The following is a 15588-nucleotide window of genomic DNA, read 5'->3' as shown; positions in this document are numbered from 1 at the left end:
ATTTGACCACAAGTTGGCCAACCAAATCTGCCATCAGCTGTGAAGTCTCCATCTCAATTTTTGTACAACCAAATATACCATCTTCTTTCACCACTTGTTCCTTGCTTATTTATATCTTTTTATTGTAGATTTAGTATAAAAATACATTAGTTTTATTCATTTTTTTATTAAGTAGAGAGGATATAACATTCAGAGTAAATATCGAGATTTCAATTCACATAAGATAAAATAATATGAACATTCTTCACTACTCAATCGATTAGTAGATCTTAATTATTATAAAATATAATGTTGTAAAAATTACATATTTTTCTTGAAAGGTTCGATTAAAGTTAGTGAACTTAGAAAATCTTTAGCGGTGGAAAGCTAAGTAGTAATAAATATAGATTTTAGAGTTAATTCTACTGCATGTCTTTAAAGTACGACTCTCATTTTAAATTGGTCTCTAAACTTTTAAATATTCTAATTTCATCCATAAATTATGATTTTCATTTTAAATTAGTCATAAAACTTTTGAACATTTCAATTTCATTCCCCAAACTATGACATTCGTTCTAAATTAATCTCCAAACTTTCTGAACATTCTAATTTTATCCCAAACTATACGTATATACCAATCCATTTCTCTCGTGGTGATTATTAGGCTAACACAATTATATACTATAAAGTCATTGACGATATCATATCATTTTTTGTTTCCATATTGTATGCACAAATATTTATCTTTATTCAATATAAAAAGACAAATGTATGTTTTTTTAGTTCGACAATCATAATTTTATTGAATTAAAAAGGCATAATTTCCATTCAAACATCTTTTGTAAAACCAATTCAATACTCATTACGAGCAAAAATTCCGCTCCCCCGATTTCTAAATAAAAATTGTTCGAAAAAGCTACGAGTTTTAATGCAGCTAGACTTCAATTTTGATAGTATTTGACCCAAGGCTGGTTTTGGGCTTACGTTAGGCATATATTTTTTATAACGCACATTTTTACGGATACAATTGTTCGAATTTAAATTTTTTTAAAAAAATAACATTTTATTTTATCGATGAAGTCACCTAAAGAAATCGTACAGACCCAGTAAAATTGCTCGAACTCGAAGGAGAACAACAATTTTTTTAATGCAACTTTATGAGGTCATATAGGTTCATATAATTATAAAGGCATAGTGATATACATTGCCAACTAGCACTGCCCATGTTCACGTGATGCTGCTTCTAGGGCTAATTGGTTTTCGTTTTCTTCCACTCTTCACCACTCTTATATAATTCCCTACTTCTCTACAAAAGTTTCACACATTTTTTGGCAATGGAGTTCACCAAAATCTCAGCTCTCTTTCTCATTGGCATGCTTTTCATTTCCTCCGCCGCTCCGATCCTCGGTTGCGGTTCGTGCGGCAAACCACCGCCGAAGCACCGAAACCCTAAAGGGAAGTCCCCTAAAGGCCCCATTCCTATCCCTCCCATTGTTCGACCCCCGATCAACTTGCCACCCGTCGTCCCCCCAGTGACTGTGCCTCCGATTGTGAAACCTCCCGTCGACCTCCCTCCGGTGTCGGTGGTGCCACCGAGTGGCAAACCGTGCCCGTCGGCTCCCACTTGCCCCATTGACACGTTGAAATTGGGTGCATGTGTGGATCTGCTGGGAGGGTTGGTGCACATTGGGCTTGGTGACCCGGTTGTGAACACATGCTGTCCGGTTCTTGCAGGGCTTGTGGAACTGGAAGCCGCTGCCTGTTTGTGCACCACTTTGAAGCTCAAAGTTCTCAACCTTAACATTTATGTCCCGCTTGCCCTTCAGCTTCTCGTCACTTGCGGCAAAACACCCCCTCCTGGTTACACTTGCCCTCTCTAGATCCAAGTTGAGTTACCTACTTACCTTCAATGCTTATATTCGTTGACGTCAACAACCGAATGGTGTCGGTCGGTCGGTCGTTAGTGGTTTACCCATTTTGAGTTGGACGAAATGTTGTGACCGATACAAAAAATGATCACTGACCGATAATTTTCTACGGCAGATGAAGACTCCTCCACTCATACACTCTCTCTGAAGTCTTCATCTATCCTACAGAAAACTATGGACCAATGGTCGTTCCTGTACCGGTTATAATTTTTTGTTCAAATCAGAAGGGATAAATCATCGACGATCGAAATAACTCACTTGTTCACATCGACAGCATTATATCTACATATTTTTCCATTATGGGAACTTTCTTGCTCACCAGATTTGTGCATGGGTGTACGAACTTTGCAGGTTGCTGCTAGGTTGACGGATGCAATGATGAAAACGACATGAGAGGATGTCGTCCATCTTTTCTTCTTCTTTTGCTTTTCATTGTGCTTGAATTTTCATTTTCTTCTTCATTTGGATTGGATTTGAAGCTTGTACTAGTGATCACCGGTTGTTATTGTTGTTTTAGTTTCCAGAGTTGTTTGCAAGTGAATTTCCTTTCTCTAACTTCATGATTTTCTGGGATTAACTTTCTGCTACAGTTTTATAGTACTAAATTGTAGTTACGATTTTTGTCGCGGTTACGGGTGTTACGGTGTAATTTTTTTCACTAAAAATAATTGTATTTTATATTACGGATTGTTGTTTGTGGTGTCACGATGACCTTAAAAAAAATTACGATGTGATCATTACACTGTGTTACGACTATACTTTAATACTATTTACAGTATAAGAAAAACAGCGGTGCTATGATAATGTTTAGGATCCAACATTTAAAAGAGTTAAATTATTAGACTTTGAAAATACAAAAGTTTAAAAATATAATGATTAGAGATGATCAAGGACATAAATCGATTAATTTTTTTACGTAATCTCGGATAGGTTTATAAATGAGACGACACAAATCGTATATTATTTGAGATCGACTCGGTTAAAGCTCGATACATTCTCGACTCGAGTTATTAACGAGCATAAACGAACTATATGATACTCGACTCGAAAAACTCACGAGCAACTCGAAAGTATAATTCATTAAGATTTTACTTTTTTAAAAATTAAATTATTAATAATATTAACATTTATGTGTCGATTTTTAAAAAGAAATATAAGGGTTTTCACGTAATTAAGGTTCAGGTTCGAGTTTGAGGTTTCAATCGAGTTAAGTTTAAATTTTCTTTTTCATTTCGAATTTTTTCGAGCTCCAATTCATGGTTTCGAGTTCGAGTCGAGTTTAATAATTTTAGGGTCACGAATTTTCGAACTGGATCGAGTTCTATTTAAAATTTTCAAATCAAATTCAGCTCGGCAACACTTGAACTTGACTCCGCTGGTTTGCCCTACTTACCTCCAAATTTTATACTGGGCTTCAAAAGGACATAAAAAATCATGTTTACTTGAAATTATATATATATATATATATATATATATATATATATATATATAACAACACATCGTTTAATTAAATTTGTTTATTTTACTATTAATATTTTTCTTTTTCATAAATTTGGCACACTGTGTATGGTACAGTGTTAGTTTAAGAAACTATGGGTGGAGGGTGGAAAATCCCTTGAAGAATAACACGACAGACAGACCCCGACATCGACTTAAGATTTTCTTATGTTTCCATGTCTGCTTTTCTTTCTCAGGACCCAAACCTCTACTTCGTATAAATCGATGTATTCGTAATTTGAAGTTTTGGGTTCTAATGATTGTGTTAATAGGTTGTATGTACGTTGACAATAACTAAAAAAATGTGAAGATATTCTACTTTATAATCACCGAGATTATAATCATTAATATTATCGATTTAACACGAAATGGTGATTCTTTTCAACTTTCCCTTGATCTATTCTCATAACCTCAAGGATCAAATTTTATGTTTTTGAATTCACGAGAAAATCCTTTTCCCCCTCATAAAATCAAAACTCTTTGGTTGTGAATAGGAATGGGCATGAGACTTGAACCTAACGGGTTTCGACCTGATCTGATCAGGTCGGATTTTTTATTAAATTAATTAGGTTCGTTTCAGGTTAGGTTTTTTTTATAAAATATGCTCGGGTAGAGTTCGGATTTATGGTGAAAAATACCTGACCCAAAAAATAATGTAAACTTATCTTATATATTTAGAGATAATTATAATAATAATTATCTATATTTTTTTTTCAATTAGATCCCTATTTTATTGAAAAAATAATATTTTTATAATATTTTTATTTCGAGTCGGGATCAAGTTTTATCTAAAAAAATTGAGTCGTATTCGGTTCGGGTGAAGTCACTTCTAGACTCGAATTGGGTCAAGTTTCGTATGAAGGGTTTATATTTTTCAGGTCAGATCGAGTTGATAAAAACCTGACCTGAGCCGACCTATGCGCATCACTAGTTTTGCAATTACAAAGACACTAGTGAGTTTAAGTAGGTTAATAAAATACAAGAGAGAGCTACAATACAATTATAAATCCCTTGGGTGGAAATCACTCTATTTGTCGGTGTACTTATAAACCGGATGAAGATAATTGTTGTGGAAAATCATAAAATTTCAAGATTTTTTTTTATATTTTTAACTTTTTAAAGAAAAAAATTCAGAATGGTTGTTCAAAAATTTTCCCGAAGGATCATACTAAAGTTTTAATTATAGTTTAGGGGTTAAAAATAAACATTAGTCATTTTTATTAGTTACTCGAATATCAAATTTAACATGAGTTAACGACATGTAATCATTTTGTGATAAACAGAAAATATTAGTGACTATAACATAACTTTTCAGGCATTAATGATAAATGTAAAAATGTACTAAAATTTATAACGAGAGATGCACGAATCAAGTAGCTTCGTTGTAAAAGAATTGTTGTTGTTCCTTGAGGATCTGGGTTCGAGCATAATATATGCAAGAGATATGAACGTTTAATATTAAAAGGTTGAGAGTTACCTTTAAACATATACTATCTTATACTTATCTCATATCGTATATTATTTTGTAAGCTAAAAATCAATGGTTGGAGAAAAAAATTAAGGACCCTACCATGGGGTATACTATATGGTTTTGGCATTATTCAAATGTGGCAATGGGGATGTGACTGGACAATGTGTGTACCAATACATTTGGGTGAAAATTTGGGTGAACCATGTTCAATGGGTCTGATGGTCTATTTTCAACCACAATATGGCAATCAGGCTCAGGAGATGACAGTCTAGAATTGTAGTAGCTGCTTTTGCCTTTTACCTCATACAAGAGGTGGAAAGTTGAAGAGAACTGTAGTCAGTAATACCCTGCAGGCTGGCATTGGAGCAGGCAGCAGAGAGGGGACCAGTTCTAGGCCTATGGTACTTTTGCCCCCACTTTTTTAATTAATGATTGCTATTTAAATTTTTGACCGATTAATTTAAATCAAATTTTATAAAAATTCATTCTGAACGAATCTCTAAATATAATATGCCCCATAAGCAAAAATCAAAATTTGAAAATTTGTTATTGCATAAGGAATATATTATCTCATCATACTATATCATACATTTGTCATCTTTTATCTCTATGTTATGTAATAACATATTGTATGTTGGGATGTAATTTAACACAAATCCGATAAATTTTAACTTGATTTGATTTGATAATTTTAAAAGAAAAATCATATCAAGAGTGAGATCGAATCGAATCAAATCCGAATTTAGGGTAAAAAAATCGTTAACTCGACCCGATTTAGGAATTTTATTCTATGAATTTAAAAAAGATTACTATAATACATTTCTCTATATTTTTTCCCGCCAAATCAAATTTCGAGTGGAGGAAATACGTTTATCGGGTCAGATTGAGTTTAGATTAAGGAAATATATTTCTCAGGTCGAGTCAACCCGATCCATTGTCATCCCAGGTCTGTTGAATGTTACTTTGTAAAACCGGATTCGGACTGCAATTTAATAACATTTTCGGAGATTATATTTATAAATGATAATAAGAAAATTGAAAGGTAAGGATCGGAATGAATTGGACTATATTTTATACGATACAAATCCTTTAAAAAGGATCGTTGATCTACCTGCTAACTAGCAACTGAATGGTGTGGGCTGGCTTTGGATTGAATTAGAGAAACCCATCCCCCACAATCATGAGGAGGGTTTGTTGAATTGTTGATTGCAGTGTAGGAACCTGACATGTCTACAATGTTTTAGCTTCGACACGGCCTCTTTCGACTTACCAAGCATGAGATCGACGTATATCGCCGTCATTGTGGCTTCACTGCTGTTGGGTATCAGGGATAATGCTTGCGTCATGAAACGTTGGGCCCGGTCGAGGTCACCTTGTATTGCGGACACTGCAGCGAGATTTGCGTAAAGCATTCCACAGGCCTCTTCCGGCTTGAAGAAGATGAAATCCTGTGAGCCCTCGGGGGAAGGGTTCTTGGCGCCTGATGCTCCTCCGTTTGCTTCTTCACAATCACCATGTTTTTCCACTCGCCACTGCTCACAGTCTGACTGACTAAATGGTAATTCGACATTACTTTCCCCAGACAGATACACGGACAAGTGCTCCGCGGCTCCCTTAGGTTTGTTCAGCAAACAGAGAGCCTCTGCCACATAGACATGACCTAGAAAGACGTAAATTCTCGAACGACCTGGTAGTTCCAAGAGAGATTGTGCCGCAGAGAGCGCCTTCAAAGCATTTTCCAGTTCTAACTCTACATATGCGAGGTTAGCAAGAACAGCTTGCTTAATCATATGATTTTCTCTTCTGCAACTATCTTCATAATAGGAGATGGAATTCTGAATACTCTCCTGATTAGTTCCTCCTTTCGGCTCTTTCAAATCCCCATTCGAGTTAATTAATGCTGCTGACATAGTTGAAGCCTTGGAATCGTCCCCAGGTAAGTTCTTATGGTTTGAGTTCTTGGAAGATGCTCCATCACTCGATTCATTCTCCTCCAAGGATAAGTTGGAGGGTAAAACAGACTTAGAATTACTCGACTCGGAACAGTTCAACAAGTGCAGCGCATTATAGAGGCAATGCCTAGCGATGGGTAATGAAAGCTGCGGCTGCCCATCGCCACCCAAAGCCCTATCCTCCTTTTCAACAGAAACTACATGTCCTTTTCTTGAAATTCCATTTTCAATTAGAAGTTTCCTCCACCTACCCTTTCCTATAACGCTGGCTCGAATTTCTGATCTGTCTGATGGAGCTGGGCTTCCTTTCACAAGCCCTTTCTCTGCAGCCATTAGACAACATTCTGCGAGTCGAAGCCACAAGAGGGGTTTTTTGTAGAAAATTAAACTCGCCTTCTGGAAACAACGAGCAGCAAGTAGTGGTTTCCCACAGGCCAAGTGCTGCAACCCGCAGTTATAAGTTATGTGGAGAGATTTATCCTGTGAGAATGTTAATAGCTATAGAGGGTTCTCTTTCCAAAGAGATGAACCATTACTCAATGCCTTGGAAAAAAACACTGCAGATGTATGATACATTCCAAGTTCATAGTAAATGCAGCCTAGATTGTTGATAAACATGCTTGACATTGCTGCATCCGTCTGGTTATTTGATGCCATTAACAACTTGATAGCTTTCCGATGGTTCCCACGAGTATACTCAAGCTGGGCCTTCAAGAATAGAGCCATTGATGAATCTCTCCCTCGAGCAATGTTCATTGCATGCTTGATTTCACGCTTTGCTAGCTTTACATTTCTAGTGAGAAGCAAAAACCGAACCTTGTAAAGTTGCAACTTGAGCTTCAGATCAACACCAGAGATAGATCTATCCACTGTAACCCTGCTTAGATCATTTGCAGATGTAAGACCAGCACGTCCTGCAAAGTTCTGTCCTCCGATATCCATTGTAGAAAACATTTCATCCAGTCGATCCTCAGATAAAGATATAGATAGAGAACTATAGGAGGCATTTACACCAGCAGCTAAGTCGGAACATGAAACATCAGAGACCAGTGAATTGTTTGGATCTGAGGCTGATTTTCCAACTACATTCAAGGATTGTTGCACAGCTGTGTTACCATTTTCCCCTTGGCTCACATTGGCAACGCCGAATGCCCTCTCCAAATAATTTTACACATCCTAAACATGATTAAAGCAGTTTAGAATCAAAGTTATAATATGCAAACACTAAACCAGCCATTAAAAATCATCTACACCCACAATGAATGTCATAAAGGATAATGCCAAAAGTTCAAGATAGATGCTAGGAATTATCTTCCTATATAAATTCCAAACCATGTATGGCCCATAATTGTTAGACCACTGTCACCAATAATTCAGCACACAGTCCTTCAAACAAGAAAAGATATAGAGTACTAAAAGATAAAACAGAATAGGAGTTTGGTCAGAATGTAAAAAATGGGTTCAGTTGTCTGAACTACTTTTGTTTTTATAGGAATAATAGGCCTCATTAAAAGCCTCCCTCTTAGTTAATTCTAGAAAAGAGTATCTAGCGGAATGAGGAAAAGAGTGCCTTAATTTATTGAATATAGAACTATTACAAAACAGTACACCTATACATAGAGGGTATCCTAATAAAACTGAAATCCCCTTACAATTACCCGATCCCATCCTTAGCTAATTTATCTGCTTCCCAATTACAACCCAAAACAGAATCCAACAGACAGGCCTAACCCATGTCACCAAGCCAGGTTCAACTGCTTAAAATAATCTTCGTGACAAGCACGCTTTTCAGTACAAAATAAAGTCATCAATCTCATCTACATTATACATAAAACCCTGAGTAAGTATAACAAGTCAAGTGTCAATCAGGGAATTTACAAAAGAAAATTGAAGTTATTCTAATAAATATAAGTTCAAATGTTTTTGCCTTTAAAGCTAGAAAAAGTAACTATCCACTTTTGAAAACTACCCACCATTTTCACCTACAATTTGAACACGAATTTTTACACCCTCAAAGCGAGTCAGGCAGATTCTAAGAGCAGACTGACAAGCCTCAATTCCAATATATTCGGGTAGCCTATACAAACCAAGACAAATAATTTTTCATAGGGCAGACGGTTCTCCTAATCTCCTCCAATTATTTATATCTACCACCATCCTGTTTTCAACTTCTAAATCTATTTGTTTCATATCATTATTTATCAACTTCCAACCATGGCTTCCGTCGCCTAGCCTTCGATCTTTTATTTTGGCCAATGACAATTTGCTCCGTATTTCTCAGAAGTTCATTCCTCAATATGTGTCCTTATGACCAAACCATTGTAAGCAGTTTTCTTACCCATTATCCTCAACAGGAGTTATCCCAACTTTGAGACGGATCACATTTGTAATTCAGCACTTCCTAATCTTACTACACAATCATATTTAACATTCACATCTCAACTATACTTAATCTTTTGAATACATTCACCTACATTAAGTACCATATAGCGAAGCAAGCCTGAAAGTCATCCTATGGAACTTCATTTTCAACTTAGGTATATTACAATCACACACGTGTTAATGCACTTTTCCACTAAAGCCATTCAGGCTTGACCTAATGGTTAACATATACATCAATGTCCCTGTGTTCTTTATTATCGTCCCTAGACACTTAAAACATTCTGCTGCTCATATCACTAGTCCGTCAAATGTTATCATGTGTTATAGTCATTCCTTCTTTTACTAAGCATACACTTCACACTCAGTTTTTGGTCTACTCAAACAAAGCCCAAACTTGTAGTGTTTGTCTTCACAACTCTAATTTGGTATTAACCCCTTCTTTAGTCTCATCAGCCACTACAATATTATCTGTAAATAGAATACAGACATACACCAAGGTATTTTTTTTTCATGAATGCCTTTCATTATTTCATTCATTACGATGACAAAGAGAAAACGAGTCAATGCTAATCCTTGGTGCTACCCTATTGTAATCAGTCTGATCCATCAATCCACCACAAGTTCTTACATCCAAGACTACTTACTCCCTCACTCATATCCCCTCTTATACTAACAAAAATTTGTGAATAGGTAAAATTGGCATTCATACAGATTGAGATAGAAAGCAGAACAAGAAATAAGGACCAACACAAACATAAACACATATTGCAAAACTAATAACTAAAGAAGCATTTGCAGACAGTTTCAAGGTGTTCAACAGAAAATGCTGAAACAGAGTAGGAACATGCATAGCAAGGTAAGGACAAGTATGAATGAACATGCTCCTTCTAATGTTACAATTAGAAGAGAGATTGAATCTGAATTGCAGCATCTGGTAAAAATAGATCTTTGCTAACAATTATAGTAGTATGGGCGAAATTTTAACAGTTGCAAGAAAACAATGAACTAACCACCAGGCAAATTATAAAAAAAAAATCCTGCAAAAGAAAACAGAAGTGGCCAACAATTCTTCAGTGGGTGGGAATACCAACAAATAAGAATACAGTCTTATTCTAATATAGAAATAGAAAAGTATCCTATTGTAAATGAGTATTTATACAAGCAAGTAGCAACAAACACTTAAATAAAAATGAACTAACCACCAGGAAAATTATAAAAACTCTTTCCTGAAAAGGAAAATATAAGCGGCCTACTCTTCTTCAGCGGGTAAGAACAGTCTTATTCCAATATCGAATTAGAAAGTACCATGTTGTACATGAGTATATATACAAGCAAGTAGCAAAAAACACTTGAATAAATTAATAAGGCAATTCATATATCAGGGCTCTAAGCCCAAAATCAGTTTAGATATAGTTACTCGCATATGCAATTACAAGATGACTAGTAATAATTGATTATGTTGGACCAAAACCAATATTCAGGATTTAACTAGTACTGTATTACAGAAAAAGCGAAGATGGGGATACCAAAAACATAGGAAAAATGGTTAGCTACTCTCTTGCAAGAACATCTTGCATGTTTTTAATGTTTTCATTTTGATAGAAGTGGCGATACCTTTAGGAGTTGGCACTACATAAAATTCATGTTAAAAATATCATTAGAATGTATCTTTTTTAATGGTTTGTGAAATAAAACATTTCAAATCATCCAACAGAGACCATGCAAGAGAAGACAAGAACCTTTGATGGATGAGTCAGTCCTAAAATCAAAGGAAATAGAATATTTAAACAAATTAGGTCATCTATTCGAATGTTCTTAATGGGCAAGTACTTTGATCTCTCTAACAAAATGCTTATCAGAATTGTAAGAGCATTAGTTAGCTTTGTATCTCTAACTTATGCTAGCTAGCACAGCATCTAGCAACAAGTGGCAGATATGAATATTTTTAACTGGAAAGAATTCCAAGTATCACACTACAAATATTTAGAACTTACCGCAGATTTTGAAGCATCATGGCAAGCCAGCACAACATCCAGCAACAAGTGGCAGATACGAAGAGCTGTTGTCTGTAACGCATATGTAAATAAAAAGGGGAGAAATTAAAACAAGCTAAGAGATGAACAGATGTTGAAAAAATAAAAACAATGTAAAGATAAAATACCTCATCTATCGGTTCAATGTTTTGATAAAGAGGTTCAAGAATTGATAAGGCCTTCGCGTATTCATGAAGGTCGAACCAAATGATGGCCTACATTAGATCAAAGTAAACCAAATGTGTTAAATGCTACTCCAAGCTATCGATCAAAAGATTACTGCTCCTGAAACTGTTGAATGTACAAAGAGGGTATACCATGTTTAGAGAAGCCGCAGAGGTATCAAATTCATCTGTGTAAATAATACTGACACTATTCGTACCACTTCCTTTTGAACCTGAAGTAACTTTATTTCCACCATTGCTACCAGACTCCACCTGTTCCCCAGAAGCAAGAGCAAGCTCCTCATTTCCCTTCTGAACCAACACACAAGAACCATTAATTCCGCTGTAAATAAAAATAAGTAATGAATCCATTACTTCTATCAGAGTGCAATACAAATAACAACACAAACTCAGGCCGAAAATGCCTCATGTCCATTAAAACAGGTCCATATACATAAAGCATTTCTACTGGTAAGAAATCCCTAGACTAAAAACTAACTAGCAATGCCAGTGGTCTCATAAAACTATTCATAGTTCAAATTGCTAAATTCCTAACACATTGACATCAGTATACTGCAATTAAAAACAACAGACTATTTTATGCCAAGGAAGATGCTTCACCCAAAAGATTTCATTTGAGTATTAAATGATAATATATTTGCCTTTCCTTATTTGGTTAAGGCCTTGCAGTATCTGCACTCTGCAGCACATTTCACCACCCACAATCCATTCCCCAAATGGAGGCAAGCGAACAAAACCACAGTTATGAAATCATGAACAGGACAGAACTATCGTTCTTCCAGGAGCATGACTAGATTAATGAGAAATTAGGATGGAGAGCACAGCCAATCAGCCACATAACTGGAGGGAGGTATGGAAAAGGTAGCACCTTGATATTGTTAAGGATTTCAAGCAACTTCTTTGGGTCCGAGCAACCATCCCGAAAAAACTCCGCAATTGCAATGTTATGAAGAACCTGTCAATAATCATTTGGTTCCAAAACTCAGACTTTGCAAACAGAAAGGAAAAATTTATAAAAGATGTCAAAAATATTGAAGGGGAAGCTGTCATTAGTAGCCCAATTTCAATTGGAGGGCAACAACTATACTGTAGCAATGGAATACAACACCTGAAAACAGGATTATAAGATCAATCAAGTAATCAAAATTCAGAACATAACAAGAACATTTTATAAACGCATTTAATTGAAACAGCACCACCATCACAGCCAGTTTCACAAAAAGCAAAATTACATTTTTTTTTAAAAATTGAGTGAAAATTAAATTGAATTTCAGTCGGACTTTTTTTGCACCTACTTCCTTACAAAAGAATGTGCTTAAATGCACCAGAAATAAGCCTCTCTATAAAGGGTTAATGCCCTGGTCTGGCCTTGAGGTGCAACCCAGAAGCACACACGCCTTACAATCATTGATCAACATTTGTCTCTATTGGGCATTAGAACAAACATTTATATATCATGCTAGTATTAACTAAAACATTAGGATAAATTTTCTTGAAAAATAAAACTTCCACCATTTCCTTTCCAAAAGTGATAGCCTGTATCTACATATCATTTCAAAAAAGCAAGTGTATTCTGTACATTTCTCCACCCTATCTTGGTAGTAACAAGACAACCTTGACAGCAATTTCAAGCAACTACAAATTCCATCTTTGAAGAGTAACCTCTAGTCTAAATCCATCAGCTTTAAAGGAACAGTAGATAAATAGAATATGTGCTTCCATGAAAATAAATCCATAATTCATCCGTCCTACTTTCTTTAGCCAGAGCCTAAGAGGAAATTGCAACGGAATAAACATGTTGGCAGTTCAGTAACATAATCGTTACCAAGAAATGAACGGTTACATGATACACCACTGGTGAAGTTAAAAACTCTACAAGCACTATATACATTTGACTTGTTCTGATTACGTATAAGATGATCATCCTATTCACTGATGGAGGAGTTCAACTACCCCACAAGCCCATTTTATTTGTTAACTCTTGCCTTTCTTAAGTATGAATAAAGAAATCAACAACTGGGATTATTAAGTTTGAATATATAATGAAATCGCCATATGAAAATAGTTAAACCTAGTCACAGGGTTTCAAAAATTCGCCATGTATATACAGAATGATAATCATTAAACATATAAATAAGGAAACCAATATCAGATTAAGTTAATTGTTTTTAAGAAATCAGTTGATGCCAGAAAATAGCACAACAAAAAGGTAGAAAACAATATTCAAATTCTCACTAAAATAAAGCAAAAAAGAAAAAAAAAAGATCTAAGAAACAAGTCGATTCAATCGGATTAATGAAAGGAACCAATGCATGCATACGCGAGAAAAGGAATTGAAACAATTTACCTTGGGATCGTTATCTTTCATCGACTTGATCTGATTCAAGACATCGACGCACTCGGCGAACTTCCTAGACTGAAAGCAAAGTGCGGCGTATTTAGCGAGGGCGGAGGTGACGGAGAGGACGGCGGCGGCGGCGGTGGAACCATCTCGATTCGGAGGCGATGAAGATGATGAATCTCGCAAATCCATGAGCAGAGCAGATGAATCGAAGGAGATAACAAGATTAAATTTTATTTTTAAAAAATAGGATCTCAGGCGTAGAGGAGATGATAAAGGAAACCCCTTAGCTTCTTTAAACAATGAAATGCTTAGTTTTTTAAAAAAAAACGAAATCACAATTGGGGTATAATTTCTTTTTTTTTCTTTTTATCTTCTTGGGAAAACTACACATTTAGTATCTAAACTATCAGTTTTAGTCTATTTTAATACTTAAACTTTCAATTTTTTCAAAATCATACCTAAAGATTAATGTTTGTTTCATTTTAGTAACCTATTAGAAATTTTAGTTTTTGTTTCATTTTAGTACCCGTTCAAAATTTAATGTTGAGTTTTAAAAAAATTGAAAGTTTAGGTACTAAAATGAATCAAAATTGATTGTTTATATACTAAACGCATTAAGTTTTAAGGTGGGTATTAAAATAGAATAAAAACTAAATGAAAGGTATATTTTGAAAATATTTGAAAGTTAGGTACTAAATTTGTAGTTTACCATTTTTCTTTTTGGTCCATAGTGAGTTAAACTGATGAGTGGAGTAGTGATAATGTGGTCTGATGGAGCATCAAAGATGATGAAGTTGATCCTATTTGATTTGATTTTTGTTATTTTGGGCTAAATCCAACAGTTCCTTATAGTATAGGCGGCGGGGATGTGGGCCCTTTTCCTTATAGGCCCTTTTGAAAAAATAAATTTGATCTTAATAGTTAAAAAGAATGTTATTCTCTTTTATTTGGATCGGATATTTTACTAAATCAGAGATGTAAACTTATCGAGTGATCTTAATTGTTAAAAAGAATGTTATTCTCTTTCGAGGTCTTAAGTTTAAACAATTACGTCTGCAAGTAGGGATGGATGCACTAAACCCTCTAGAGGTAAAGGACATCCTTATTATTTTGGATAAATTATTAAATTTAGTTTACGTTAAGAAAAAAACAAAAAAAAAACAGAAGGATAAATTACGTATTTAATACCTAAATTATTAGTTTTGATCCGTTTTAGTATCTAAACTTTCATTTTTTTTAAAATCATATCTAAAGTTTAGTTTTTGTTCCATTTTAATACCCTGCCGTTAAAAACTTTAGTTTTTGTTTCATTTTAGTACCTCCGTTCAAAATTTAATGTTAGTTTCAAAAAAATTAAAAGTTTAGGTACTAAAACGTACTAAAATGTATAAACACATTAAGTTTTTAACGATGAGTTACTAAAATGAAATGAAAACTAAACGTTAGGTGTTTTAATTTTATTTTTTGAAAGTTTATGTGCTAAAATGGATCAAAAAATAATAGTTTGAGTACTAAATGTATAGTTTACCCCAAAAAATATTAAACTTTTAAATTTCTGACCCATCATTATTTGTAGGTGTTTGTGCAATATCAATAACTTAAAAAGATTTTGAAAATATACAATCTTAAACTTATTTCATACAATTTAAAAAAATCGAAGAGATTAAACTTATTGATCAAAATAGTATTAGATTAAACCAAATATCAAATATCAATATAAAATTTAAAATAAATATAATCACAATAATTTATAATATGAATTAACTGGTGTTTTTACCCAAAAAATACCCAAATATTATAATATTACCTATCAGACA

The 15588-nt window shown here is 34.6% G+C and overlaps 3 protein-coding genes across 4 annotated transcripts; 1 reads left to right on the top strand and 2 right to left on the bottom strand.

The window, feature by feature from the left end:
• Positions 1 to 1286: 1286 nt before the first annotated feature.
• On the top strand, positions 1287 to 2462 carry LOC120211935 (36.4 kDa proline-rich protein-like). Its single transcript, XM_039210401.1, has 2 exons — positions 1287 to 1866; positions 2262 to 2462. Exon 1 carries the CDS (start codon positions 1314 to 1316, stop codon positions 1857 to 1859), a length of 546 nt encoding a protein of 181 aa, XP_039066332.1. The 5' UTR covers positions 1287 to 1313; the 3' UTR covers positions 1860 to 1866; positions 2262 to 2462.
• A 3448-nt stretch (positions 2463 to 5910) lies between these two features.
• LOC120211932 (CCR4-NOT transcription complex subunit 10-B-like) lies at positions 5911 to 7195 on the bottom strand. Its single transcript, XM_039210398.1, has one exon. The coding sequence runs from the start codon at positions 7158 to 7160 to the stop codon at positions 6054 to 6056; it is 1107 nt and encodes a 368-aa protein (XP_039066329.1). The 5' UTR covers positions 7161 to 7195; the 3' UTR covers positions 5911 to 6053.
• On the bottom strand, positions 6145 to 14045 carry LOC120211933 (CCR4-NOT transcription complex subunit 10-like). Of its 2 annotated transcripts, none has more exons than XM_039210399.1 (6): positions 13775 to 14045; positions 12296 to 12382; positions 11560 to 11718; positions 11371 to 11457; positions 11204 to 11275; positions 6145 to 8003 (listed from the first exon to the last, which is right to left on the bottom strand). In XM_039210399.1, the coding sequence occupies exons 1-6, from the start codon at positions 13958 to 13960 to the stop codon at positions 7995 to 7997; spliced, it is 600 nt and encodes a 199-aa protein (XP_039066330.1). In that variant the 5' UTR covers positions 13961 to 14045; the 3' UTR covers positions 6145 to 7994. The 2 variants fall into 2 exon arrangements, with proteins under 2 accessions (XP_039066330.1, XP_039066331.1); XM_039210400.1 differs by having other exon boundaries at positions 11560 to 11715.
• Between the last annotated feature and the right edge of the window lie 1543 nt (positions 14046 to 15588).

This window comes from Hibiscus syriacus, unplaced genomic scaffold, assembly GCF_006381635.1.
Source record: "Hibiscus syriacus cultivar Baekdansim isolate YM2019G1 unplaced genomic scaffold, ASM638163v2 tig00109987_pilon, whole genome shotgun sequence".
NCBI classification, from domain to species: domain Eukaryota; kingdom Viridiplantae; phylum Streptophyta; class Magnoliopsida; order Malvales; family Malvaceae; genus Hibiscus; species Hibiscus syriacus.
This window is presented reverse-complemented; position numbering and strand designations above follow the sequence as displayed.

Bases quoted from the DNA above. Each gene is read 5' to 3' on its own strand.
- LOC120211932 (XM_039210398.1), bottom strand. From the start codon at position 7,160: ATGGCTGCAGAGAAAGGGCTTGTGAAAGGAAGCCCAGCTCCATCAGAC.
- LOC120211935 (XM_039210401.1), top strand. From the start codon at position 1,314: ATGGAGTTCACCAAAATCTCAGCTCTCTTTCTCATTGGCATGCTTTTC.
- LOC120211933 (XM_039210399.1), bottom strand. From the start codon at position 13,960: ATGGATTTGCGAGATTCATCATCTTCATCGCCTCCGAATCGAGATGGT. The intron at 11,719-12,295 runs GTGCTACCTTTT...GTGTTGGTTCAG, and splicing joins AAATCCTTAACAATATCAAG to AAGGGAAATGAGGAGCTTGC. The intron at 11,458-11,559 runs GTATACCCTCTT...GATCTAATGTAG, and splicing joins CTGCGGCTTCTCTAAACATG to GCCATCATTTGGTTCGACCT.